The 26,914-nt window shown below is 53.0% G+C and overlaps 9 protein-coding genes across 9 annotated transcripts; 4 read left to right on the top strand and 5 right to left on the bottom strand.

Moving 5' to 3' along the window:
* Positions 1-254: 254 nt before the first annotated feature.
* N0V89_002894 (uncharacterized protein) lies at positions 255-4,469 on the bottom strand (the record flags this gene model as incomplete). The annotated part of the gene is made up of 3 exons (XM_056211698.1): positions 255-371; positions 423-1,811; positions 1,860-4,469. 3 exons carry the CDS (start codon positions 4,467-4,469, stop codon positions 255-257), a joined length of 4,116 nt encoding a protein of 1,371 aa, XP_056075171.1.
* A 920-nt stretch (positions 4,470-5,389) lies between these two features.
* Positions 5,390-5,734, top strand: N0V89_002893 (uncharacterized protein; the record flags this gene model as incomplete). The annotated part of the gene is made up of 1 exon (XM_056211697.1): positions 5,390-5,734. One exon carries the CDS (start codon positions 5,390-5,392, stop codon positions 5,732-5,734), a length of 345 nt encoding a protein of 114 aa, XP_056075170.1.
* Positions 5,735-6,409: 675 nt separating this feature from the next.
* On the top strand, positions 6,410-7,279 carry N0V89_002892 (uncharacterized protein; the record flags this gene model as incomplete). Its single annotated transcript, XM_056211696.1, has 2 exons — positions 6,410-6,457; positions 6,512-7,279. The coding sequence occupies 2 exons, from the start codon at positions 6,410-6,412 to the stop codon at positions 7,277-7,279; spliced, it is 816 nt and encodes a 271-aa protein (XP_056075169.1).
* Positions 7,280-7,564: 285 nt separating this feature from the next.
* Positions 7,565-9,001, bottom strand: N0V89_002891 (uncharacterized protein; the record flags this gene model as incomplete). The annotated part of the gene is made up of 1 exon (XM_056211695.1): positions 7,565-9,001. The coding sequence occupies one exon, from the start codon at positions 8,999-9,001 to the stop codon at positions 7,565-7,567; it is 1,437 nt and encodes a 478-aa protein (XP_056075168.1).
* A 1,051-nt stretch (positions 9,002-10,052) lies between these two features.
* MST1 (threonyl-tRNA synthetase) lies at positions 10,053-11,444 on the top strand (the record flags this gene model as incomplete). Its single annotated transcript, XM_056211694.1, has 1 exon — positions 10,053-11,444. One exon carries the CDS (start codon positions 10,053-10,055, stop codon positions 11,442-11,444), a length of 1,392 nt encoding a protein of 463 aa, XP_056075167.1.
* A 1,393-nt stretch (positions 11,445-12,837) lies between these two features.
* On the bottom strand, positions 12,838-14,679 carry N0V89_002889 (uncharacterized protein; the record flags this gene model as incomplete). The annotated part of the gene is made up of 2 exons (XM_056211693.1): positions 12,838-14,634; positions 14,674-14,679. The coding sequence occupies 2 exons, from the start codon at positions 14,677-14,679 to the stop codon at positions 12,838-12,840; spliced, it is 1,803 nt and encodes a 600-aa protein (XP_056075166.1).
* A 960-nt stretch (positions 14,680-15,639) lies between these two features.
* On the bottom strand, positions 15,640-20,612 carry N0V89_002888 (uncharacterized protein; the record flags this gene model as incomplete). Its single annotated transcript, XM_056211692.1, has 8 exons — positions 15,640-15,780; positions 15,828-16,132; positions 16,183-16,804; positions 16,855-17,019; positions 17,069-18,436; positions 18,546-18,796; positions 18,846-18,916; positions 18,970-20,612. The coding sequence occupies 8 exons, from the start codon at positions 20,610-20,612 to the stop codon at positions 15,640-15,642; spliced, it is 4,566 nt and encodes a 1,521-aa protein (XP_056075165.1).
* Positions 20,613-22,232: 1,620 nt separating this feature from the next.
* N0V89_002887 (uncharacterized protein) lies at positions 22,233-23,425 on the top strand (the record flags this gene model as incomplete). Its single annotated transcript, XM_056211691.1, has 4 exons — positions 22,233-22,302; positions 22,356-22,588; positions 22,698-23,112; positions 23,166-23,425. The coding sequence occupies 4 exons, from the start codon at positions 22,233-22,235 to the stop codon at positions 23,423-23,425; spliced, it is 978 nt and encodes a 325-aa protein (XP_056075164.1).
* A 2,378-nt stretch (positions 23,426-25,803) lies between these two features.
* thp1 (uracil DNA N-glycosylase Thp1) lies at positions 25,804-26,745 on the bottom strand (the record flags this gene model as incomplete). The annotated part of the gene is made up of 1 exon (XM_056211690.1): positions 25,804-26,745. The coding sequence occupies one exon, from the start codon at positions 26,743-26,745 to the stop codon at positions 25,804-25,806; it is 942 nt and encodes a 313-aa protein (XP_056075163.1).
* Between the last annotated feature and the right edge of the window lie 169 nt (positions 26,746-26,914).

Below are 26,914 nucleotides of genomic sequence, written 5' to 3'. Positions count from 1 at the left end.
TATCCTATCTGTCCTCTCGTAAGCGCAGGACCTTGAGCCTCATTACTACCCACTAAACCTCAGATCCCGTTGAACGCCTTCCCGAAACCCCAGTACCCCGCTAAACCATAACAATGATGCAGAGGTATCATTTGCAAAACCAAAACCCATAAAAGGTAAAGCAAATCTCAAACAGAGAAGTTGCGCTCCACTTTCGACGATGATAAAACTCTAGGCGAGGTTGACGAAATAGACGGCCTTGTTGGTCGGCGATTCTATCGTCTCGGCCCTCCAATGCCCATGCCCATGCCTACGCCGGTCATGCGCCCACCACCAGCATTGAGGCTCTGTCGTACAATCATTTCGGCAGCCTGCGCTGCTGCAAGGCGTTCCTGTATCATTGTGAGCATGTAGAGACTGAAAAGACCAAGGATGTCACTTACCTTTTGGCGACTCCTGTCACGCAAGTACCTTTCTGCTTCAGGTCGCATCCTTAGAATGCGCAGGATCATATCGTCACTTGGATCTGCATGAGCTTCTTTTCGCTTCTCAATTTTGGCTTGGCGCATTGTGCCCAAGTTACGTGAGAGCATGATAGTCTTGTGCTTGCGGGACGGCATGCCGACCAAGCCCGCTGCCCCACCAAACTGATGGCCCATAGCTGGTGGAGCAGACAACCTGTTCATACGCGCCGCCTGCTCTTGTTGACGGATATGAGTGGCAGCAGCCATGCCTTCCGATGTCCGGATGAGATCGTCGGTTGACTCGAAGTAGAAGAAGTTGAGGTTTTGCAGCTCGTGATACTTGGGCGACTTGAGCACATCAATGGGAACACCGTCAGAGTTACCATCTTCGTCCGCGGCATGGAAAAACTCGAACAATAATTGCAGCCATTTGAACACAATATCGACCTCCTGTCGCGTTAGTGGCCGCTGCTGGCTTAGCTTGTCGCTCAGCGGAGGAACCAGGAGAGCCTCGATGGTAGCCAACACTTCCTTCCAAAGTCTGGTCATGACCATGATCATCGCCGGGTCAGTCAATGTCTGCTTCATGAGCGCAAAGTTCTCATTGAAGTAGTCGAAGAGCGGCTCGAGGGCTCTGGTCACATCTTGCTGGGTCGGTGCTTGCATGACCGATTGGGGACGGTTTCCCGTGCGGAAGAAGCTTGTCACAGACGATACGGTCAGGCCACCGCTAAGCATAGCCTTGAGCGCTCTGCGTGACAAGCTGTGGTTGATGAATGCCGAGAGCTTGTCAGTAATTGTTCGTGTCATCTCACGCTCAGTCCTCTTAAGTGTTCTGAACGCCTTTCCAAAATAGAACTGGATGTCATCTCGTTCTCCCTCCATACTAACACGAAGAAGAAGCCGGCCTTGAGTATCCAGATCCAACCAATATTCACGAGGCATAAAGTCTCTGAAATGTGAGGGATCCAATTTGAGCGACGTCCGCCCAACGCAATCGTGATCACCAAGTGTGTCCCAATCCCAGATCGTCGCGATGATATTAAGCGGTCCGTTGGTAGTGATATCGATTGTCTCGTCCCAACGCGGGTTGAGGTTGGCATAGATGACACGCGTTTTTGCGAGTCGTTTCTGATATTCGTCGCCGAGGACGACGTATGGGTCACTGAGGCCGTTGATATCGCATGCTTTGAGATCCTCGGCTTCGATAATCTTGATAGTAAAAACATAGTTGTTGGAGCGCATGCGCTGTTGCGGTGGCGGGGCGTGCCTGTTGATAACCTCGGCGCATGCATCTACGTTAATTTCCTTTTCGAGCTTGTCCAGTTGCAACATGGCGTATTCAACGTTGTTTAGCTTGATCAATGACTGCGCAAAATTAGTACCGCACGCTTATACGAGTTAGGGTTCACTCACCTCTGGGTAGAAGTTGAAAGGTTCGATCTTCTCCTTCTGATTGTATAGGTCCTTTGCCATAGAGATCCACTTCTCTTGTCGAGTCTGGCGGGCTGCTGCTTCTTGCTCAGGCGTCATGCGATCCATTTCTCGGGCGAATTTCTGTTCTACGAGCTCGCAGTATCTCGCCAGGCCAACTCCTATTGATTTGGAGACTGCTGTCATAAATTTTGCGTATTGGAGGTCATCGTCCCAATTCAATGAAACTATTTGCTCAATACTCTGTTTGAAGGAGCGGAATATGTCTACGACAGACACGCTGTGACGTTCGTCGTCCATAGGCACTGGATTCGGAGATTCGATCTGAAATTTGTCCGCTTTGAAAGCATTCTCGACCCATCCGATGAGGTTTTCATCTGTCCGTTCGATCCATCTCCACACAAAGTCTTGCAATAGCCCTTCGATATGAAAGGCAAATTTGCGATTCGGAAGAGCGTCGCCATGGATTCGCCTGATCTCGACAAGCTCCTTATACAGCTCGAAACCGTCCTCGACAGGAACTTCATGACCATTCTCGTGGGCAACATCCAAGATTCGAGACACCAGGTCCCTCGCATCTGCTGCGTATGCCGGGAACATCTCTTCAACAAGACACATCATTGGGCTGGCACCCATGATTTCAGGATTCTTCTTATACCGTTTCTGTATTTTCTCGCAGAGTTTGACCACAGCACGACCGAGCTCAATGACATGATAGAATTCCCACTCTTCTTTGGTCTCCGGAATGTGCTTCGCAAGAAGTTCGCGATACTTGTCAGACGCCTTTCCACGGAGCGCTTTCTTGAGCTCCTCGGTATACTGATCTAAGGCCTCTGGACTTTCCTGGAATAAAGAATCCTCGTAAATGTGCGTGGTCAGCACATACATGAGCGGGCCCAATGGAGGCGCTTTTGTCTCGTATACGAGAAGCAGCGTTTCATACAGCTCGCGAAGCAGACAGTCGTGGAGCACTGCCAAGATGTGTTGCTTGAGAGCGTAATCGTGCACTGTCCATCTTGAGGTATCGAATAGCGAGTCTGCAACCTGTACTTGACTGAGGCGGTGCGACTTCTTGTCCGTCGGCGGCGGCTCCTTGGCGTAATTGAACGCTGCATCCAAAGTGTCTAGGTCGACTTCTTGATTCTCGTACTTCTCCTTCACCACGTCGAGGAACAGGACCAGTCGTGAAAACTGTGGAAGTCGCCATCGCAAGGCTATCTCCGTCAGCAGCTCAGTAGATTGTTTGGACAGTAACTTGAAGGAAGGGACGTCGGTTGTCGCCTCAGAGGGCTGCAACTGGGCATCTGCTATATCGTACGCAAGAGCCTCTCTCAGGATCGCACGGTAGTATGCTCGTGGGTCCGAGGGTATGAATGTGAAGGGCAAGTCATTGTCTCCGCCATTCTCTTGTAAGCTGAGACCACTCACATCCACAGGTTGGTCGATGACATATGAGCCGTTCTGCGTCGCGTTCGAATCACGTCTTGAGGGATCGTGATAGGAAGTTTCGTGAGAGGCATTTGGCTTGAACTGTGGCACTGACCCGCCGGGGGTACTTTTTGCTAGTTCGGGGTTCGACTGTACGATGGCAAGTATCATTTGCGACAGATCTTGGACCTCTTGATGCCTCCACGCTTGGTATGCATCATCCAGGTCAAAGTCATCGCTGTTCAAGGTTTTGCTACTCATCAGGCTCAGATGCGCTTGGTACGTCTTGAGGTCTTGCAGTGCCGCCTTCTCTGTCCATACAGACTTGTATCGATTGATATCATTCTGCACATCCTGATACGATATGGCGAATATGCGAGAGACTACCAGGACTAGGGGCATGTCCTTGACCTCGTAGCTGCGTGGAACCTCTACTTCTACTGTGGAACCCCCTTGTCCGCCATTGCGTTGGGCCTCTGAAGCCAAATCTTGGTCATGCATCAAGAGCTTCTTTTCCATCGTTTGTAATCGAGTCATCAACTCTGGCCGGTCTCGCGCCCAGTCGTGGTTCCGCAACGTTGAGCTGAGTAGACGGATAAAGAGTGCAACGTGGCGGTCCACCATGAGTTTCCAGCCGTCGTCGCCTGGAGGTTTGCCCTTGGACAATTCTTTCGTCGCGTTGGAGAAGAAAATGAGCAGCAAGTCCTCCACTCTGCGGTCCTTCTCCATTGACTTTCGAAACTGCGGCTTCTTGAACTCGTTCAGGAAGACAGCGAATGTGCGCTTCACCGTAGCGTCCTTGTACTCAGGCATGCGCTCTGTCCCCACCAGCACGCCCGTTATCCGCTTGTCCAGCTCGCTCATGAAATCTTTGGGGAAACGTGTGCTCTTGGAGTCGCGTATCAAGGAGAAGTCCTTCATGAGGTCGTTCACGGATGTCGACGACCGCTGTACAGGTTTGGGCGCAGCAGGGACATGCTGAACTCGTTTCTGGCGTGGCTGCAGCAGATATGCGAGATATGCTGCGCGAAGAGCGTAGAGATAGGCATCCTGGGCGGAGATGTTGCGCTGCTTCCCTCGCGCTGAGCCTGAGCCCCGCCGCGGGACGCGTTCACCCCGCTGGATGCTGTTGACGCGGCTGTTGGTGCCCTGAGCCTGGTCCATGGTAGAGATATGCGGTGTCTTCAGTAGCGGTGTGTGTATCGTGGGCGAGTGGTCGGGCGCATGTCAAGCAAGCGAGCTGCTGATTGCTGCCGGGCGTGCGCGGTGCGGCGGGGGGTTGATCCTTCTCTTTTGCGCCGTCCTGCACCGGCACGAAGGCGTTTTCTTCCTCTACCTGGATCGCGTAGATAGTGGGCGTATGTTCCAAGCCAGCGTGGCGGCGGCGGCTGGTCTTGGGCTTGGGACTGGGGCTTTTGGTGGCGGGAGCTTGCCCTGCGGTGCGTCACCAGTGCTTTCCTGGCAGAGCCCGCCATAGCTTGCAGCATGCACCATCGGCTGACTACAGCTCATGATACACTTTAATCTTAGAACAGTGCTGGCTAGTCTGCACCCTCGCCCATGCGCGAAAGCCCCCGACGCGATGACGCTCGCAAAAAACCCACCGTAAATAAAGTACCGCATCCGTCGCGCTCCCGAGGCGCTGGGCACTTTTCCCGTCGCCTTGTCCGCGAGCGCCTGTGCGCCGAGACCATCCACCTCAGCTGCTCTTTCACACATCTCAGATTGGATCTCGTAGCCTAACCCGTAGCGTCCGTGTACATGATGGCTGAGCGCGCAAACGTCCCGCGCTGCTAACCTCGAAGACGATAGTTTCGCGTCGACGCGCCGGCCGGACTTTCACATGAAGCCCATCCGGTAGCCCTTTCCTCGACACCCTCCACCTCCACCGCAGGCTCCTCACTCCGTCACAGGCAGCCGAGCCATTCCCTTTGCCGACGCTGCCCATCGCACGCAGAAAGACTTCAGATCATGTTACGTTTGGTCCTCGGACACGCAGCGGCAGATCGTCTTTTACATTCCTGACATACCAATACCACCCCGCAACCCTCCACAGACACCCGAAACTACAATAAACGTACACGATGACTTCTTCGCAAAGTCCACCCCCAGGCGCCGCCGATCGCCCACGCCTTACCGAAGCGCAGAAAAAGGAGAACCATATAAGATCCGAGCAGAAGCGCCGCGAGGCCATCCGTGACGGCTTCGACCGGCTTGCGTCTATTGTACCCGGCATGGAAGGCCAAGGAAGGAGCGAGGCCGTTGTTTTGGAAGCCACACTGCACCACATGCGAGAGAAGATCAGTGAGCGCCAGAAGCTGATCGAGGCCGGCAAGGCAAAGGGCTTGGACACGGCGGGCTGGGAACTTTCGCGAGAGACCGTCACCGCGTGCGAAAGCCAGCAGAAGCGCAACGAGAGCGAGCAATAGCAAGGTGGACAGCAGCGCCTCCATGCTGAACTTTCAAGGAAGGGATTCGATGAGCATCTGGAGCATTTTGGCTGCTTTCAGCCGTGAGCCTTTCTTGCAGCGAGCGAAGAGCGAATTGGCAGCGACAACAGCGTAGAGCGTCGACGTTGGTCATCACGGAACTATGCCCGTGTTCTTCAGATGTCATATTTGACAACCACACGGCATCATAGATCAAAGATGCCGAACGCGTTCGCGATTTGGCACGGGCCAATGACGGCGCGCCGTCTTATCGATAACTGATAGAAAATACACCATTCTTGACAAACCCCGCGGCGCAACGCGTGAACATGTCTTTCAGCTTCGGCTTTTCGGGCGATGACATACAAGTCGGCCCAGAAGATGCCTTTCAGGCCTCTCATACCTCAGCAGCAACGGCCCAGGATGCCCCTCCGCCGATCCATGCTCGAACACACGACTTAGATGAGTTGGTAGGTGTGCAACCTCGGCATCGCGCTCCAAGATGTTTCACGCGCAAACACACCACACAACATCGTTGTATCTATCCATGTCTAACATTGATAGCTCTCCTCTTTGCCGGACAAACTATCCTTCTCCATATCCACAATTACGTCCCCGCAAGGCCACACCGCGCGCCTCCCCCGTCGCGAACTCTTCGATGTGCGCCTCCAACTTATGGCCGAAGACGACGGCTCATCTCCGAACCCCCTAACCGGGCTTGATGTACGATTGTCATTTCTTCCTACACAGTCCTCCGATCATTGATCACGTTCATAGGACTCCGATGTTCAAACCAACATCTACGAAGGCGGCTACAAAACCTGGGAATGCAGCCTCGATCTCGCGCGCTACCTCCTCGACCGCGGCCCCCGCAAAGACCTCGACGACCTCGTGCGCGTCAATCACGTTATAGAAATGGGCTGCGGAACAGCCATTCCTTCCCTCTTGCTCTTCCAATATGCGTTAAAGAACGGGCTGGGGATGTACTTCACACTGACGGATTATAACGCTGATGTGTTACGGCTGGTCACTTTGCCCAATCTTGTGTTGACCTGGGCAAGCACGCTCGACGAGCAGAGGAGCAAGGAAGTGTTCGGCGAGGCGGGGAATCCGCTTGCGAGTGGCGGAGGGGAAGAAGATAATGGCGATGTATACCTGACGCCTGAAGTGCTTGACGCATTCAAAGCACAATTCAAAGCCACAGGACTAACACTCACCCTCCTCTCCGGCTCCTGGCTGCCGACCACCACCCTCAAATCACTCATCCCCTCCTCTCCCGAACTCAATACGCTCATCCTCGCATCAGAGACTATATACTCTCCAGGCAGCCTCGTAGCGTTCACAGATGCGATGGTCGAGCTGATGCAGCGCGTGAAGAGCGGGAAGGCGCTTGTTGCGGCGAAGAGGCACTACTTTGGGGTTGGCGGGAGTGTGGACGAGTTTCGGGAGGAGTGTGGGAAGAAGGGGTGCGTGGCGTATGAGATGGAGTTTGAAGGGTTGGAGAAGGGGGTTCGGAGGGCGATTTGTGAGGTGCAGATGTGTTGATAGGTTGGCAAGCAATCATATGGTGAAGGGAAAGTAAGTTACGAATTGTTTCATATAGGGGTATCTAGGTGTGTGCTACGAATGAGATGAGGTAGGGAAACGCCGTGTCGTGTCAATCGTCCGTTTTCTAATCACGCACCAAGCGGTGATGACGTCCAAAAGCTGCATGCCTGCCTTCTTGCAGAATTAATCCAACAGTCTACGTCCCTTCTTTGATCGATGGGGAAGGAATGTAGGTCTAACACTCAACGCGTTGTCTTCGCTTCTCCGCTCAACGACGGCGCCCTACGCCCTCTCGTCCTTCGCCTTTGCATACACTGTCGGCATCTCGCCGCGCTCCACTTGTCGCACATCGTCCCTCCCAACACCCTCTCGCATCCCCTTTCGAATGTTATCCCGCTCGATCGCCATGCTCTCACCACGGGCGTCGCGCAACCGCTCAACGCTACGACTTACAACATCAATATGCCACTGCAGCGGGATATCCTCTCTATATCCAACCAGCTCGGGTGCTGCAACACCATCGCGAAGGTTGTCAAGCCCAGAGCGGATCTCCTGGAGTTTGAGTAATGTGGCACTTACGTGCTGCACCGCAAGCGAGCGGTACCGCCTAACATCGTGAAGTAGCTGGAGTGACGCGGCGTTTGCGGCTTTCGACGAGCGGTTTCCACCAAGCATGGACCAGAGCTGCGCGAGGAGTTCCTCGCGATCGCGGGTGAGATGATGGTCATCGCGGTGAGCGATGTCAGCAATGATGTCTAGGTGATTGTCCAGGTTGTTGAGGACTTTGATGAGTGACTCGCTGAAGTGGATCAAGCTGGTGATGTCGTCCTTGAGCTTAGCAACGTGCTTCACGTATTGTGCGAAGATGAGTTGGTCGAGGGTTTCCGGTGGACCGTACAACATGGCGGCGGGGTTCATATACGAAAGGGCGACGGAAAGGGCGCCGCGGTTGGCTTCTCCGGCGGCGATGCCTTCTAGGACTTGAAGTGTCCAGCGGTTGGTGGAGATGACCTGGTCGGTAACGTAACCGATGCGGGCGTTGTACTTGGCAAGATCATCAGAAGCTTCGCGCGCGGTCTCGATGAAGGTATACAGCTCCACTTCGAGCTCCGCCCTAGATGGCAGGCGTGAAAACTTCACTTGCGTACGGAGGTCACGCATGGCGACCTGGCTCTTCTTCATGTTAGCCGGTAGAGCATAGGAGTCCTTGTTTGCTTCTAGGAGATCTTCGAAGGACGTTTGAATGTTGACGAGCTCCTCGAAATCCGGTTGGCGGTCGTTTGGCATCGTGTCACAGAACGGGAGAACATATCCGGAGAAGGGGAGCGCACAGAATGGGGCGAGAGTTGTCTGAAACGAGTTCTTGACATAGATGGAGCCAAATTGGATGGTCAGAACCAAGACGGCGATGAGCCCAGCCACACCGGCAACAGGCTTCAAGCCAGCAATGACCATTTTAAAGATGTCGTAAAAGTATCCAAGAACAGGCTGACCGGCGTAGTCCCAGAAGAGCTCCAAAAAGTGCCACGGGTTCACCGGTTCTTCTTGCTGACGACGGACTGGGGGAGCATGGCGGTTGCCAGTCCGAGGGAAGCGCGACATTTGTTGGCTTTGAACTGAGTTGCGCCTAGGTTTCCTGCTCTTGATTTGAGAGTTGCGGAGGGGTGATGCGGGTGATGCGCTGTTGAATCCGTTCGCAGATGCGTGGATTGAAGGCATTATAAAGGCGGGCTCAGGTGACTGCTGCGGTGTTGGCTGCTGAAAGGATCTCGAGCCGTTTCTACTTGGGTGTGGTCGTTGTGAAAATCGGGAGGTTGATAATTTGGTCGGCGTGTCTTGAACTTCTGAAGCCCGCGTAGTTCTAGGGTGCGGCATTGGCGTTGCCATATCGTCTTCTTCTTCGTCTAACACATCGCGCCCATGCTCTTCAAAGTAGTCGCTCTGGCTACCAGTGTCTGATAGAGAGTCGGCAGACTCAATAGAAACGTTGTCGTCCGAATATTCTGCAGAGCCCCATGAGTCCCCCAGGCTGCCATTGTGCCTTCACGGTCGCACGGCGGCCATAGTGGTTTAAATTTCCCCTGTTTCTTCCCTCAAACTTTGCGAATAGAATTCTCGAACAGTAACAAGATCAAATAGGGTATGCTAGGAGGTTTGGCAGAGTCCAAATGCTGGTGTCGTTTACATGCTGTGGATTCTACAGAAGAGAGTTGGAAACAAGGTTGCCACTTCCTTCAAAGGTGTGACGTGGTGCGGAACAATGAGCACAACACCGTAAAGCGCAACTTCAAAGTCGTAACGTTTAACCTTGAGATCTGTAGTGAAGAGGCAACATATTTGCTCTTTGCGCTATTATACACTTGCGACACAAGGAGACTTGATGTCGCATAGATGGATCGACGTCATTATTATTAGATAATTGATGTACGACTGTGCCAAGGCGCTAAGTTCTACGCGTCTCGAACGTGCAGCAGAGCTCTGAAGTTCGCCAGACTTCTCGATGCCGCGCATACGGCAGCTTTCAGCAGCGTCAAATCTTCTTGGTCGGAGGCCAATAGGTGCGACAATTTCTCGCAGTCATGTAGCAGTCTTCGTCAGGAGCTGCTCATGCTCCGCTCCTGGTCCTTTTCGGGAATCGGTGGTCCGCAGCGCGCAACGAGCTTCGCAAAATGCTCAATTGAATCCCACGACGTCCGATCCGCCCAAGCCCGACACTGAGGCCGACCACCGAGTAATCGCTCGATTGCATGACCTCTTCCTCACGTCTCCCATGTCCCCGGGATCGCCGCTGCTTCTCCCGAACGGTGCCTACGTTTTCCAAAAATTACAGGATTTCCTCCGAGCACAATATCCGCAATTCGGATACAAGGAAGTCATTACGCCGACGATATATAAGAAATCACTGTGGGAGAAGTCTGGTCATTGGGAGAATTATGCGGAGGACATGTTTAGTGTGCAAGGGCGAGGCGCAACTGGACGAACAGAGAATGCGCAGGCTGGCGAGGACGAAGAGTTCGGACTGAAGCCGATGAATTGCCCAGGACACTGTCTGCTATTTTGGGGGGAGGGCGAGCTCAAAAGCTACAGAGAACTCCCCGTACGGTACGCCGACTTTAGTGCGTTACATCGCAACGAGATATCGGGTTCTTTAACAGGCTTGACGCGAGTGCGACGATTCCATCAAGACGATGCGCATATATTCTGCCGGCCAGACCAGATCTTGTCGGAAATTCAGCAGACGTTGAGATTTGTGGGAATGGTGTACGACACGTTCAACCTTGGTCCGTACAAGCTTCTGCTATCAACTCGTCCAGAGGAGCACTATATTGGGACATTAGAAGAGTGGAACAGAGCGGAAGAACAGCTGACTAGTGCTTTGAACAACAGCGGAAGGGAATGGGCCATCAATGAGGGGGATGGTGCCTTCTACGGCCCGAAGATTGATATCATTTTGAAAGATGCGACTGGGAAGGAACATCAAACAGCCACTATACAGCTCGACTTTCAACTTCCCCAACGATTTGACCTACAATATCAAGCATCTCCCGAGGAGTTAGAGGTAGGCCCCATATCAGCTGGAGACAAGAACATTGATTCATCATGTCGCCGACCCGTCATCGTCCATCGCGCCATTTACGGATCGTTAGAACGCTTCATGGCCCTCCTCATCGAACACTACAACGGCAACTTTCCATTCTGGCTTTCGCCTCGACCCGCCCTCATCATGACCTTGAACCAAACGCCTCAAGTGCTCGAGTACGCCACTCGCGTCCAGTCCGCGCTCGCAGGTATCTCAGGTTTGTCGCACCCGAGCGATGCACGAGAAGGAACTGAGATCAAACCGACGCCACAGCAGCTATCTGCGACTCACCTCCCCATCGACATCGACTCTAGTGCCCGTGCACTAGGCAAGAAGTTTCACGAAGCCCGCACCAAAAAGTACAATCACGTCATTGTTGTCGGTACGGAGGAAGTCAAGTCTCAGACCGTGCGTCTACAAATTACGAATCAGACGAATGATGGTACCGTGACTAAGATCATCAGTGAGGTGTTGGGACGACCGCTGACGGAGAAAGATGACAAGAATGGAAATATCAGTGTCGGGGTTACAGTAGAAGAAGCGAGAAGATATTTCCTGAGGCTAGTCGAAGGGTTCTTGTAGTATATTGTATAGCAGTAGATCTGTATATTATGTGTACACACAGGTCGGTGGGGCAAGGTGAAATCGACTCTGCCCACGCTCTTCCCAATTCCGATGCCTTATATCTGCCAATGCCTGCGGCCCCCCTAATATTAGCAGATCCAAGAAGCTGCTCCTTCAACAATCGCTATGAGGCTTACTGACCTGTGTCAGATCAAAGGCCTGCCAATGGTGTGTCAAAAGAAATTGTCCGTGTTCACGGCGAATGATCCACCCCCCCTGCACCACAAGCTGAAAGACATGGATGCCGTGGATCTTTACACCTTTGCCGACTTTTACGCCGTCCCTACCCTCAAGAATCGCACACTGGAGGCCTACCACTGCTTTTACATCAACTCGTGGACGGGGAACATCGGCATTTTACCGTTTGTGTATCTCCAGACCATGGAGGGTAGCTCATTGAGGAAGCCTGCCATAGATCACGCGGTCGGAACCTAGGGTTTTCAAGGTATCAAAGATCATTTGTCCGGGACGAGTCTTCCAGAAGAGTGCCTGCTGGACATGCTTCAAGCATGCAGTCTCAAGAAATTCATCACAGGCCCTCAATTTGGATGCGATTTTCAACACCTTAAAAGCCATGTTTAGAGCGCGAAGGTGAGACTCGACTTCTGCCAGCGGTATCACAATCACGTTGAGGCCGAGTACCACGCGGTACATGCGTAAGTAAGACGAACACTTTACCCTCCGACGCGTTGACTAAGTATACCAGTGACGAGGCTATATCACAAGACAACGCCGTCCTTGGTGGTAATGCTTGTGGTAACGGTGGAGGCTGGTAGAGTGTTCGTTTTGTCCACTCAAGACACATCGAGAATTAACCGGCATAGATTGGCGATCCTCTCCAGGCTACTTTAAGGATACAGATCATCACCACATTGTGTAATGCCATTATTTTGAGACTGTCAGAGCGCACAGTACAATCTGGCACTGTGCTCTGGCATTGCCATCTGGCTTTTCCGCTCTGGTCCGTCCTTCATTCCAGGACAAGTCGAAGTCACACAATACCAATGGCAACACTCGAGTTATCAAGTCATTTCTTTCTGCCTTAGGAAATGAGGACGCCAACGTTTCTCGCACGTGCATATCGTGGCACGACTGCGAGAGCGCTCGGAGGTTAAAGGGTTAACAAGGTTGCGAACGTCGATAGTCAAGACCTCTCTCCATGTCTTTGCTACACCTTAAACTCATTATACCTTGAGAACACAGCCCACGCGCACAGCCGGGAAGCCTCAAAACCTCAGGGGTGTGAGGCTTCCGAAGGATTGACATTGCGACAATAGCCAATAGGCGAAGATGGCACGAAGAATGCTGGCAGGTGCAATGCTATCACTGATTGCTTTCAATGAGCTGCAAACTACCAATTTTCCGGTATCTCTTTCGCATACTGCCCACTACTTATCCAACCGCCGCCACTACCACTCATCCTCAGCCTCACCACAAAAGTGACCTTACCCCTCCCTCCTCCGGTCCTCGCTCCAACATGCCCCAGATACGCACCCAACTCCGCATCATCATCGATCCCCACACACATCTCGCCATCCCTCGTTCCGATCACGCCTTCCAAATGCACAACCTCACTACCGGGGTGCTCCCGTGTGGCTAACTTCCTCACATCTTCTAAAAGGGGAGCTTGCAGCACGCTCAACCAGACGGTTTTGTGCGGGAAGGGCGTGGCGCTGCGGGAGTGCAGGCGAAAGTATATGGGGAGTGGGGAGGGTATGGACGGAGGAAGGAACGTATGCGGCTGCGTCGCGAAGGAGCCATGTGCGTTTGGGGCGTGACTGTGAGTGCCATCCAATTCGAGCTGTTGAGAGGAGTGTTGACAGGGGTGCTGAAGGGCAATAGCGCTCGGGAGGATGGCGTCGCTGGCGGCTAGCAGCAACGAGGGATCGATTTGAAGGTCTGCATCTTGAGCGGTCTGGGGGCCGCTGGTGCAGTCCTCTCGAGCTTCGCGCATGTGCGGAACGGCGCTGACAAGCTCGTCGGTGCGGTTCTTGCCAACCACGGTGCTGTGTGTTGTTCTATTCTGAGATGGTGCAGAGGGTGGTGCGGGACCAGGACCAGGACCATGATGCGAGGTCTTGCGATTATCTCCAGATTGTTCTTTCCGTATTTGCGTACCCTCGGCCCGCAGCCGCTTCATCACATCGCGCGCCAGCACCTCCATGGCGCGGAGACGTTGTGCGCACTTGTCATCTCCGTCTCCTACACTTGGCGTGATTGCATTCTTCAAGAGCTCAGACCCATCAACCCAGCGCTGTTTCAGTTCGCTCCAGTGCTGACCACCTGCTTCAAACTTGTTTGTGAAGTGGTCTGCCTTCAGTATCTTAAGAAAAGCATGCTTGGCGTCGCGGGTCTGAGAAGGGTTTAACTTGAGCATATTCTTCGCTTCTGAAATACTCATCCGGGTTTCCATAACTCGCATGCGTTTGGTGACATCCTGACATATGATATCCAACGAACGCGTCTGATAATTCTTGGGTTTCCATAACGAGTTAACCTGCTGTAGCGTCTCTGCCTGTTGTTGAAAAACTACCGTCAGGTGGTGGTTCCCTCGGACGAGGCGTTGGAGCAGCTCAGCCCATTTGTCAGGGCCAGCGACGGTTTTCCTAAGGATACCTTCGGTTCTGCAAATCGCTTGGAACTCGTCACGTATCTGAGCGTATAGCTGGTTGTCTAAGCCCAGGTATGCTTTGCTCTCGTCGAGTGTGGTCTCAGAGGGAAATCGAGGCGGTTCACCGGGGGCATCCGCGGGAAGGCCAGCCCAACCTCTTGTCCGTCGTCTGCGTTTGCGCGCGCTCCATTTTTCATCGGACTCGGCTTGGAGTTGTTGTTGTCGTAGTTGTCGTCGAAGCGCTTCCGCCGGATCCAAATTCTCTGATGGTGGGACTGGGTTGGACTGAACAGACGGGCCTTCATTCTCGTGTTCTTCCCCCTCATTATGCTCCTCTTCGGACTCTTCCTCTTCGCTCGACCCTGCTTCCTGCAATATCGCAGCTGCTAGCTGGTCAATCAACTTATCTCCTGTAGGCACCGGCGCTTTTCTGTCCTTCTTGCGTCTATTCTCTTCTAAATTATCGACATCCTCGCTATTCGACTTGCTCCTTGTCTCTCTGAGGAACCACCTGAAGCGCGACCTCAATCGCATTAGCTCTCTATCATTGATACGAAATCCCTCAGCTTCCAGTACATTCATCATGTGCTTTTGCATCGTGTTCTTCTCCCATAGCTCCTTTACACGTGCGATGAGGGCAGTATTTTTGTAAGCTGGGCTCTGCTTGCCAGGGAAGCCCCATCGCTAACCAAATATTAGACGCTAACACAGTATGACGAAGGAGAAGCGGCAAGATCGGGATGGAATGGAAAGAAGGGGATGAAGGAGGACTATATATACCTTGAACTGCGTCTGAAAGGCGCGCTTGCTGCATCACAGCTATCAGTATGTGTGGAGACAGTGAACGTGTACGGCGCGCTGTTTTCTCAAGCGTGCAATTACGTACCTCGGTGTGAAGCCCCGTTGCTTCCAATAATCCACCACCTCGGTCAGGCTCCGCCTCTCGTGTACATACAACTGATAACATTCAGCTTCTTTGCCATCCCAATTGTACACCATCTGATCCGAAGCTATGTTGCAAGGGACGAGATGTCGACAGGGAAGTGCACAAAGACAAGAACAGCCCGCCGGAATGCCAAGCCACGGGCAAAGGATGATCCGTACGCTTTACATAACGATCTTCGAATGCGGGCTATGAACAGCATTGGGGTTTGTTAAGAATTTATCTTAGAGTTCACGACTATCGTGATTTCTGCATGATGCAGAAAACGAAGTGATTCCGTACATACCATCCCAGAACTGAAGTGGCGTCCCACACCCGCCCATGATCAGAACTACGAGGGGTATGTAACGAACCGGACCACGCCCATTTCCCATATCCCATGCTCAAATATTGCATTGCGGGCATGTTCATAGCTCGAACGAACGGGCAAGATGCCACCCAAACTACCCGTTGGACCGACACCCGATGCGCATACGTAACTTCGTCTAAACATCGTCCGAAGAAGTGCTGCAGATTAAAACGCCGAGCCAAAGTGCATACAAGGCGTGTGACGTCCTCCATCCTCTATATCTGTTCGTACAATGCCATGCAAAGCGCCATCATATCGCATACGGCGGCGTACTCGGTCTACTCGGGACGACTATCGTTTCCACGGAGTTGGAATCACAATGCTTCAACGTAAGCTCCTCAATCTTAGGTATCAACTCCGCAATGCGGAAAGGCTTCGACACGACATCATCCTGTACCTGTCAGTCCCAGCATTGACCAAAGGCAGTAAGATACTCACCATGCCAGCCTCCAAAAGCGTAGCGATCTGCTCACTCCGAGCATTCGCCGTAACAGCAATGATAGGAACATGCCCATTTAGTAACCCTTGGCCTTCAAACTCCCGAATCTTGCTAGTACATTGCAAACCATCCATTACTGGCATCTCCTTGTCCATGAGAACGACCCCAAGGTCGACAGCGTCAGAACCATGGCCCTTCCAGTAACGCGACTGCTTGAGCTTTTCGATGGCTTCGCCGCCATGGTTGGCTACATGGGTAGTGATGCCGCTGTTCTCGAGTTGACGACGCAATACCTTCTGGTTGACTGGGATGATCCTTAGCATTTGGCCCAGCATAGATAACCTCTTTACTTACCTAGATTGTCCTCGACAATCAGAACCTTCAGTTTCGGTGCCGGTGCTTTGCTCTTGCTGTTGACTGCGTTATCTTGCGGGGCCGACGCAAAATCCTTAACTCTGGGCGGTTGCAGCTGGACGTGATGCCTCTCCTTCGCATTCGAGATCCTTCGACCAAGCGTTATCGGCATTTCAATTGCCTCCTTGGGCTCGCTCGTCTTGCGGCACTTGACGTAGAAAGCGAAGGTACTGCCTATACCAGCTTCAGATGCCACACCAATCTCACCGCCTTGTAGCTCAGTGAGCTCACGGGAGATAAAAAGGCCCAGGCCCGACCCACCGTATTGAACGTGGGTACGAGGACTGGCTTGGGAAAATCGTTGAAAGAGCAACTTCTTCTCTTCTTGGTTAAGACCACGTCCGGTATCCTGAACGGCAAATTCCAGGTATATTTCTTGCCCATTACCCCAGTCAGGTCCAAGCGTTTGCTCTACGCGCTTGGATCTTGACGGGAAGAAATTGACCAAAGGATTTGGACTGGCTGAAGGTGGTATTTTAGACGCGGATAGTAAGACTTTGATAGTGCGGTTTGACTCGGTTGTAGTGAACTTGATTGCATTCGTTGTAAGATTGATGAGTACCTGTACTCGGATTATGATGCTGGACAGTATGCTCAGCGCAGGGAACTTACTTGGAGCACGCGTGAAGGGTCAAGCTTCACCCAGTCAACGTTTAGCTTCTTGTACGAGTCGCTCAGCACGAATTCCATCTGAATACCTGCCGTCTGCACTTCTCCTTCGAACATCTTGAGGGCACGCTGGACAACCTGCAAGGGTTGTGCGTCGACAGGTGTGACCTGAAACAAGTTAATATACAATCTGATGAGCAATAAACCTAGGACTTACCATAAGCATAGCGCTATCAAGTTTCGAGAGCGTGAGCACGTCGTCAACGATTCTCTTCTGATGTTGTGCACACAGCGCAATGGTTTGTGCTGAATCGATACTGTCAGTGAGAAGCCGCTGAGGTATCTCCCGAGCGCCAGATGTCCGAAAGTCGCTTAGGATGGTCGAGATCTCGTCGGCGCATTGCAAAATGGCACTCAAGGGGTTCCGCATCTCATGAGACGTGATGTCGATGAAGTTCTCCTGTTGCCGCTTAAGTTCCACAGCCTCCTCCATCTTCCTCTTCTGAAAGCCTTCGGCCCATTTTTGGGAACTGATGTTGGTGATACTGCCGAATACACTCTTCAGCATGCCGTCTTCGTACTTCTCTGGGAAGGCGGAAAACAAGACCCAGGTGTCACCCTTGTTGCCATTTCGATCTTGCCAAGGAGTCTTGAACCGGAATTCTATGTTTATTGCTGTAGCATTCTCGACCAGTCTCTTCCATTTTTCGTGTATCAGACCCTGGTCTTCCATTTTGACGTAATCCATCCAGTTATTCGTCTTTTCGGGATCTCTTGGGACTCTTGAGATCTCATACCAAGTGTCGTTGCAATACGTTATACGGCCAACGTGGTCTGCGATGAAGAGACCAGCAGGCGAGTACTCTGCCATACGCGTGAAACGAGTTTCACTATCTCGAGCTTCTTGTGTCCGCGCGGCGAGCTGCTCTGAAAGATGGAAGCGATCCTCTGCTGCAAGTTTCGCGGCCTTTTGGCCTCTGCGGATCTCCTCTTCGAAGAGAACAACAGAAGCTAGCGAAGTAGCAAGTTGTCGGCTGAGCAATTGCACGAAGAGGTTGTAATCATCATCATAAGGTCTCCTCGGATTAATACCCATAACCAGAAATCCAAGGATTGATTCTCCAGTCGTCGGATGGATAGGACAGATCACTATGTCCCGACACGGGTCTCCAAATCCGCGCCACTCCAGACCGTCCAGCATCTCGAAAGGAAGATCTCCAGAGCCAATGCTAAGCACAACGGGCTTGTCGGTCTTCATAACCTCCCTCAGCACTGGACCGAAGCCTTCGGTACCTTCTTTCAAGTCAATCTGTTCAGGTGCTGCTGCATGACTGGCTGGAACACCCAACGAGCCCTCTAGATAACACTGTTTCGACCCAAGCAAACTACTAGAGTGCAGGGATGAAGCATCGCTGTCGGTGTCGTCGGATACAGAATATAGCAGGACGAATGGTGTGTCATATTCATTGTCGGTCAAAGCCAAGAGAACTTGTTCCCAAAAGCCCTTCACGTCTCGCGCAGTCGCTGTACGCTCGCCGACTTCTCGCAAGGTCAACATTCGCCGCTCGGCTATTTTTCTTCTGGTCTGAAGGATTGTTAGCACGTACATCTGACGAGCGCTTCGATAGAAATGTGTTCTCAATACCAACACGTTCTGCGCGGGTGATAGCATCAAATGGGAATTGAGGAGCTACCTTTTCGAAAGCTGGATTGTATAGACCCATGACGGTACCATCTTCGCCAACCATGGGTATAATAGACCACGAGAAATATGCCTCTTCCAAGAAGCCGCTGCGTTTCATGAACAGACAGTCATCATCTTTCATTGTAGCTTGACCGGTTAACCTGGCATTTGTGAAAACGTCTTTCACTTCGTCCCAAATTTCAGCCCAAGCAATCTTGTAGCTTTGGCCCATAAGAGTGGGATGTTTCTGGCCAGCAAGACCTGGGAGGCGTTAATTAGATGGACGTTCGGGTTGTTTGTCCACGCATACCAATGTAAGCCTCATTGTAAATAGCAACCAATTCTTCGCCCCAATACATGGCCGCAGGATGTGGAGATGCCCTGTTTGATGTGTAAATGGGTCTGCAGTAGCAAATCAGATAATCTACACTTACATTATAAGATTGCACATGGCTCTAAGATCATTAGACCAGAATTCTATAGGTCCTAAAGGTGTCGAAGCCCAGTCGATTGAACGCGCGAATTGAATGTGTCTTGGTAAGGAAGGCGACAAAGACAGCCTTGTCCAGTCGAAAAAGCCCACATCATGTTCCGGGGGTAGGCTAGGGTCTGTATTTCTGTTGAAAGCGTCAACGTCGCCTGCAGCATGGGCACGAAGCACGCACTCATTGGTAAACGACGGACTTTCGCTGAAATCTGGCAGATGGGGCTTGTCTGGTCTCTGGAAAGGGATTATCGAAGGCTTATCGGCGGCTATGGGTTCGGACTTTGGAACGTGTTCTGGTGATAGAACAGGGCGAGGCTCCTGGTCAAAGTCTTCATTGACGGCAAGGGCGGGGCTGGTTCCAAAATAGTCTTGCGGTTCGTTTGGTGGTGTAGGCGATGCATTCAATTCTGTGGTGGTCGGTGTGGGGTCTTTTGACGGCGTAGGGGCGGCAAAATCAAGGGAGGCACTCGTCGAGGGGATGCTAGATACAGGAGGGCCTGGCGCTGCGCCATATGCCACCCGTAGACGTTTTCGTAAAGTATAGCAAGACCATACTATGCCACCATGTTCCACCGGCGAAGGGTTCACGTCCAGACTTTCACCTTGTATTACTGTGCTCAACAGCCATCCTTTGAACTGACTAGAAGCATGCGCAGTCGGATCGTCTCCTAAAAGATTCGACAATTTTCCAGCGACCATTTCCCAGGTGGCTATGCTCGAGCGCAAGGCGCTGTTCGCGAACAGGATCTGCAACCCTGGCGACTCTGGTGTAAAGTTTGCATCATCTCCAATGTCTACGATAAAAGTTGGCCGTGTATCCTGCTCGAGGAGCTCCACAATGCCTACCGATCCCAGCAACCGCAGGGGGTCATTGCGATCTCGCGCTTCAGGCGAAGCTGTTCGCGGCAAGCTTGACCGGTCGGAGCTCCTGCCGCTCGCTGCGCTCGTCGGCCCTGATGGGCTCAGGCCAGAAAAAGTGCCCCTCGCCAGTGTCACCGTCTTGATGCCGCTGTCCTCGCGGGTTTTGCTGAGCATCCTGGCCGCGGCCTCGGAGCTCGAGAAGCGGGCAGGTAGGTGGGGTCGGATGCGGCGCGAATGCGAAAAGAACAGCGGCGACGGAGGCTGTTCGCTGTCGTAGAGCTTGGCAGATTGGGCAAAGCTCAAATGGTCGAGTGAATGTCGCGTTCGGCTCACGCGCCGCCGCTTCACCAGCGGTTCGCTCGCAGGATCAGGGACGTGTGGGGAAGGTTGCTCAAGCGACAACTGGCGCTTTGTACCAGCGACCGCGGGCGGTGTCTTCACGGCGCCGCTGGTGCTCCAGGCGCCGCGATTGTGCCCCACAAAAGACGAAGATCGGAGCGTGTCACTGCGGTGGATGGGTGTGCGGTGCGTCCATGAGGCCTCGTGTGGGGTGGGAGGTTCTGCGGATTGGAGCGATGGCCGCTCGAGCGGTGTGGAAAGCTTCGAGAGCTCGGTCGCGGGCGCGAGACTCTTGTGGTATTCGGGCGTGCTCAGTCGGCGGTTCTCTCGGTTCGTGGAGTCTGGGGTAGCGGCGCTTCCTGTAAATATGGATTTCGGCGGCAGGTTCATGAAGGCTGGCGCACCAGCTTGCTGTGACGTTGGTCGGCTCGTAACGGGCCGATATGGCTCGAGTGTCCTCGAATATATGGACGCTCCAGCTCGCTCTCCCTTGACGATTGGCACCGAGGTGGAGGCAATTGACAGACTGACGACGCACTGATCCAATAGCATTAAGCGTCACTAGTCGGACAGAACGATGGGCTAGGCCGCAAGAGGGTTGGAAGAGTGATCGGTTCTAGTTCAACGGGTCTGGAAGCGTGGGTGTAGGAGCATCATGAGTCTCCATGGCCGGCTGAGAGACCGCAGCTTGCTATCTCCCGTCCGTTTTCTCTCACAGCAGCAGTGACGGGCGGGCTCGGACGTGGCTGCTGGTGGCGCCAATGCCTGCTCCAGCGTTACCACTGTGTCCACTCAGCCCTCTCGGTGCCATATCTCGCGACGACGTGCCATGCGGTGCTCTCCTGCAACCTTCTTCGCTATGCAGCTCCATCGTGCATCATCATCCCCATCGTCGTGGGGCGCTACGTCAGCGCCCGGACGCCCTAACGCCTCCTGTATGGCGTCGTGGGTCCACCAGATCGAGACACCATGTCCGCTTCCAGCACCGCAGAATCACCAACACCAGATCCCGCCGGCCTGGATAGCGTCTCTGCTAGTCGCAGTCGTTCTCGCTTCGTTGGTGCGGCTCGCGTGGCGATTCTACATGGTCTTCGGTTGTCTTGCTGAGGCTCTGTTTTCGTGTGTCTGGCCCGGAGGAACATCGCACAACAGCTTGACCGCATCTGCCTCAAGCAGCAAGTGTATGCCTCAATGATTACTCTTCATCTACAGAAACAGCCTGCGAATCGCTCGCCTGTCTCACAAAGCCCATCTCCGTTCCTCGACTGTTTCTGGAACTTTTCCCGGCCGTCGAAACCAGATCGATGGCACCCAACTCTGAGGCCTCACTGTGCTACACAGCGTGTCGCCTGTGACAATGTGACTCATGCTCAAATCGGGCGCGAGACTGCATGCGCCATTATCGACCGCCGAGACTCCCGCTGCATTAGCCACTGCTAAGCCACCTTCACCTCCAACGGGAATTGTACCAAACACAATCGCCGTCATCACGATACTTGCCGGTATCCGCTTACGCGACATAGTCCATACAGCCTTCTTGCCTCTTTCGACCCACAGAAGCCAATCGCAATGTCACGTCAATTTCTTTTCCAGCCCATCCGACGGTTTGAAACCAAGTCAGGCTGTCCATAATCTTCAACTCTGCTGACCGTGTACACAGTCACATAGAAACATATTCACGCCAAGCTTCACTAAAGTGGACGTTGCATGTCCCTTGAAGCTGTCCCCAACCGCGCAGAGCTTCAGCCCCTCCATCCCCCACTTTTTCCATCTGCAGCCGCGCTGAACACGCCCCTGGTGGTCTTGCACCCGTGGATACTGCGTTTGTCCCATGTTGCTAGCCCGTTGCAAATAGTGGTAGAACAGCGGCCCGCGCCGAGCATTTGACTGCGGCCTGATTCAAAAACCCCTCATTGTCCCCTCCCCACATCTTGTTCCAAAGTCCTCTCAAAATTTCATTCTATCGTGTAGTACTGTGCCGTTGTTCACGGTCACCCTCCCCCCATCACCATGGATTTCCTCAAGAAGAAGATGAAGGAGTTGATGGATGATGATGACAAGAAGGAGAGCAAGCCCTCTGGTATGACTTGCCGCTGGCTCTGCTTGACTTCTACCTATTTATCGCTTACCTAGATTCCCATGGCGGTTCGCACGGCAGCGGTGGGCATGACACGCGAGGTTACGACCCTAATGCAGGTGGATACCCACCTCAGCAACACGAGCAATACCCTCAACAGGGTTACCCGCAACAGTACCCTCAACAGGCTGGCTATCCTCCACAACAGCATCAGCAGGGCTACCCGCAACAACAGCCCTACGGCCAGCAAGGCTATGGCTCGCCTGCACCCCAAGGCCCGCCTGCACCCGTGAGTAAAATCCGCTTGATATATGTGATGTTCTAGTCCATCATTGGACGCCGCACTACTTCCAGATCTCAAATTACGCTTCTCAAAGCAATCGCTGATCATGATTTAGTACGGTGCGCCTCCACCAATGCCTCCCGGCTGGGTCGCACAATTCGACCAGAACAGCCAGAAGTGGTTCTATATAGACCAAGCCACCGGTCGCAGCCAGTGGGAACCTCCCGCACACGCACCTCCGGCTCAAGGCCCGTACGCGCCCCCACCCAGCGGCCCTCCAGGTGCGGCATACGGTCAAGGAGGTAGTCACGATGAGCGTGGTCTCTTCGGTGCCTCGCACGACCAAAGCCATGGTGGCTACCCAGGCGGCCATGGTGACCCTTACGCCCCAGGTGGTGGTCATGGCGATCCTTACGGCGAGAAGGAAAAGGACAAGAAGGAGAAGAAAGACAAGGGTCACTCGACTGCTATGTTGGCCGCCGCTGGTGTCGGTGGTGTAGCTGCTGGCGCCTGGATCGGACACGAGCTCAGTAAGTCTCGAGCCTCTCTCTGACCCCTTTAGACCGTAGCTAACACGAGATAGCCGAGGACTCAGACGACGACACAAAGGCCGTCCAGAACAACTACTACGGCGCTGCCCCCGCTGCCGCTGCCCCCGCCCCCATTGCCGCAACTCCCGCCGAGCCCTCTGCTTTCCAAGAGCCGCCGCCAGTTCCGACGCACGATGAGGATGGCGACTCCATCTCCAGCAGCGATCGCGAGTCGCTCGAGGAGAAGCGGGAAGAGCTCATCGAGGCGCAGGAAGAGTATGAAGAAGAGCTCGAAGAGGCGTACGATGACTAGACTAGCTGCCTCGATGTTGAGGCGGCTGTGCTTCCCACTCTCTTCTCGTCTTTTTTTTATACACAGTAACGACCGGTCAATATCTTTAGCAGTGGTAGCATAGCGTAGCGTAGCACGGGAGCGTGGGTTCCGTCACTCGTTTGAATTGATCGTATTCACTCTGTAGGCTCGTCCATGTGCCGTTTTTGAGGACAAGAGCTACCCATGTGATATACCATCCATCCGTATTGATCATTCCGCCCCTCCCAAAGAAAGGCGCAAATCCGAGCAGCCGTACGCCTGTCCCGATGCAAGTTGCACCAGGGCTTACCGAATCAAATCCTTGCCATGTCGCACGCCCGCCCAAACCACCTTATTTTCCCTCCCTCTAGCACAGACAGCACTCCAGACAGCACTCGCACGTCTCGCCGCAGAGCCAGCAGCAGCACAGTGTCGCAAGACTGTTCCCCGTTAGCAACCTTTGCCTTCCCCTCGTCCTGAGTTCACTCACCATGTGTACAAGCAGCCCCGATCTTCCTTCTTCTGTTCCTGCGGCGGTGGTGGGCCTTGTTGGTAGTACATCTATAGTTTCGTTAATACAAACAGGTGTGGCGCATGTCAAGAACACGACTCACCTGCTGCTGCGGCGGACCCTGCTGATAGTACCCTTGGTTCGGGGGTGGAGGACCGTAGTGCGCTTGCGGCGGCGGGCCGTTGTTGTAGTAGCCTTGCGAGGACATCGTCTACGTTGGGTGTGTAGGGTGGAGTGAGGTTGGAATTGGCAAGTGGCTGGAGAGCGAGCGTGGGTACGCTATATGGCTGAGGTAGAAGCTTAAGCGGAGAGGTGAGGCTGGTGAGGTGTAGACGAGAGGCGCCTGAGGCTGGTGAGGACAGCGGAGATCTGAATGCAATATATGGATAGGGGAAGGCGAAGCGGGATGCGCGGATCGGAATGGGTGCCGAGTGCGCTCGAGCTTTTGTTTTCGTTTGTAGAGGACAGAGCGCTTCACTTGCTTGCGTATAAAGTAGATACCTAGGCACAGCCTTTTGGCGGTCATTTGGAGGGAAGCATATGGCACATGAGCCACCTGGGAAGGCCCGTCCATGCTGCACGAACGCGTGTGCGAGGGCTTGGTATTGGGGCGCAAGGCTTGGTATTGTTTGTGGTGTCAGCGCTCCTTCTGCGAGGGTACCAAACCGTCTCTATGTAAAGAGGCTGATCACTTGTAAAGCCGCCCATCAAGATCACAATCATAACTTTTTCTTGAAGCATTGATCGACTGTGGTTGCCAAAGTTCAGATGCCAATCCAAAGAGAGTTATTGAGCAGAGTGCGAGGAAGCCGTATGCACAACTCGAGGAGGGTTGGGATGAGGTGAGGTTGCCGATAGCCGTGATGTGTGGCTTGGCTGCATATGTGGGGCTGTGTGGCACTTTGACAGCTCACTCATTGGTTGTTGCGTACGAAGTTGGTCGTTCACAACACCAGCTAGACTATCGTGAACCGTACGGCAAGCGATCTACCCACTGATTGGAAGAGTATGTTTGGTAATTGTTGATGAAGCGCTTGTTCAGGTTGGATCAGGAGCAACAGTACGATTGACCATAGATCTTTCCTATAGGTCCTTGGACAGGGTTTGGTAAAGGGCCTTCTTCGGTTAATGTTCTATCTCCGAGGTAATACCATTAGCATTGGCCCTGCGGAAACTTAGCGCGCGGTTACCTCGCCATACAGTTGCTGCGTGCAGTGGGTCTGTTCCTGACAGAAAAGACCCGCGTACTGAAATTTTCTGTCGGTGGCAGAACAAAATGGTGCAACCGGCACGTTTAGTGTGTTATGTTTCATAGAGGGGCGGTCGGTTCGGAAACGCGTTGGCGTTAGAGCCTGTTTAGTCAAGATTGCACGCTATAGATACTTTGGCGTGTAGATTTCGGCTCTCTTGGATGACTGCTCGTTAAGGAAACTACATAGGAACTGTACTAAGGTACACTTCAGCTCCACCAGATCCTCTCTATATTATATACTCACGCCTAATCCCCTTATAAGGAAGGCTCCTTACCTCACATGCCCCCTCTTTCTATATTCTATAAGTAGGAGGGTAGCTTTTCAGAGTCTTCCCATCTATTATTATTCTTAGCATATACTTAGCTCCTTATTAGCCTATTCATATGGGCCGAGAGCTTAACTCTAGCGTATAGATTACCTCTTATAGAGTCTAGTTATGTAAGATTATAACTAAACACTATTTTCACCTACACCAGAGTTTCCTTGTTGGGCCTAGGCGTGGATGGAAATACGATGTAGATCGCTGATTGAACAGGCTCTCATTGTCGATGTGGCGTTTGCGCGTTTGACTTTCACGTACTTGAAAACGCTCAGATCAACTGTAGCAGCACATCCTATTTTTTTTGTACACTACCTTCCTCTTTTCTAGGCACGAACCCTCTTTCTTCCCTTCGCTTCTGCACCCATTCCCCAAAGGGCCTCCAAATAGCTTCCTTCTCCGCCGGTCTTAAATTCGCCGCGAGTCCACTCGTGCTCGTTGTGACAAACACTCTGCTCCCTGGCGAAGACTCTTCTCCATCAATCTTACCCATGTTCATCTCCTCATCCTGCCATCCATATCGAAATTCCTCCTTTCGTACCGCCCTACCCTTTCTGTACTTCCATATCGCCTCCCAGATCCCTTTGCCTACAATGCACACCGCCTCCGGTCTAAACTCCCGGAACTTAGCCTCCAATTCTCCAGCACCAGCTACCATTTCTTCCTTTGAGAGTTCAGCGGCGTTTTTCGATGGGCGCGAAACGATGTTCGTGTTGCCCATACAGTATTTCGCAGGTAAGGAGCGGTCTTCTGTGGGCGAAAGACGCCGATCGGTGAGACCAGATGCGTGGAGTAATTTCCAAAAGTGATTGGAAGGGTGAGCGTAGGCATGGCCGGCGGTCGCGGTTTGCACGCCAGGGTTCGTGCCCACGAAGACGCATATCAAATTCGGCTCAAGAATGTCAACTAGAGGTGACAGGTGTGCATATCTAGAGGATGGCGCATAGCTGCTTGATTTGCGCTTCTTCTGGGGACGTGGAGACGGCTCGGTCAAACCATCGTCGGTGGTGGCGGCGATTGTCACGGCGGTGCGCGTGCGCTTTGGGGAACGTACGGAGACAGGGGACTTGGGACTGGCATCGTCGCTGGCGGAAGTGGTTGAGTTGTACTGAAATCTCAACAATTGACCCTTGAACGAAGCTGTGGTAGGGACGGTCGCGGTGGGTTCAGTGTCGGAGGCCTGATCTTTACGAGGAGAAAGTTTGGGCACTTCCTCCTCGGCAGTTTTCGCGCGCATGAAAGCGCGCGTTGGCGGCATTTACGTACTTGATAGTACTAGAAAGTGAGGTTTCGGAAGAGCCGAGAAAACCTACAGAGTATCTGCACATCGATCCCTGCAAATACGACCGTTATGATGCCGCAGAAGATCGAAGTCGCGAAACACGAGGTCCCGTGATAGCGTGACC

The sequence above is a fragment of the Didymosphaeria variabile genome, assembly GCF_027946475.1.
Source record: "Didymosphaeria variabile strain IMI 356815 chromosome Unknown scaffold_2, whole genome shotgun sequence".
In the NCBI taxonomy this organism is placed as follows: domain Eukaryota; kingdom Fungi; phylum Ascomycota; class Dothideomycetes; order Pleosporales; family Didymosphaeriaceae; genus Didymosphaeria; species Didymosphaeria variabile.
This window is presented reverse-complemented; position numbering and strand designations above follow the sequence as displayed.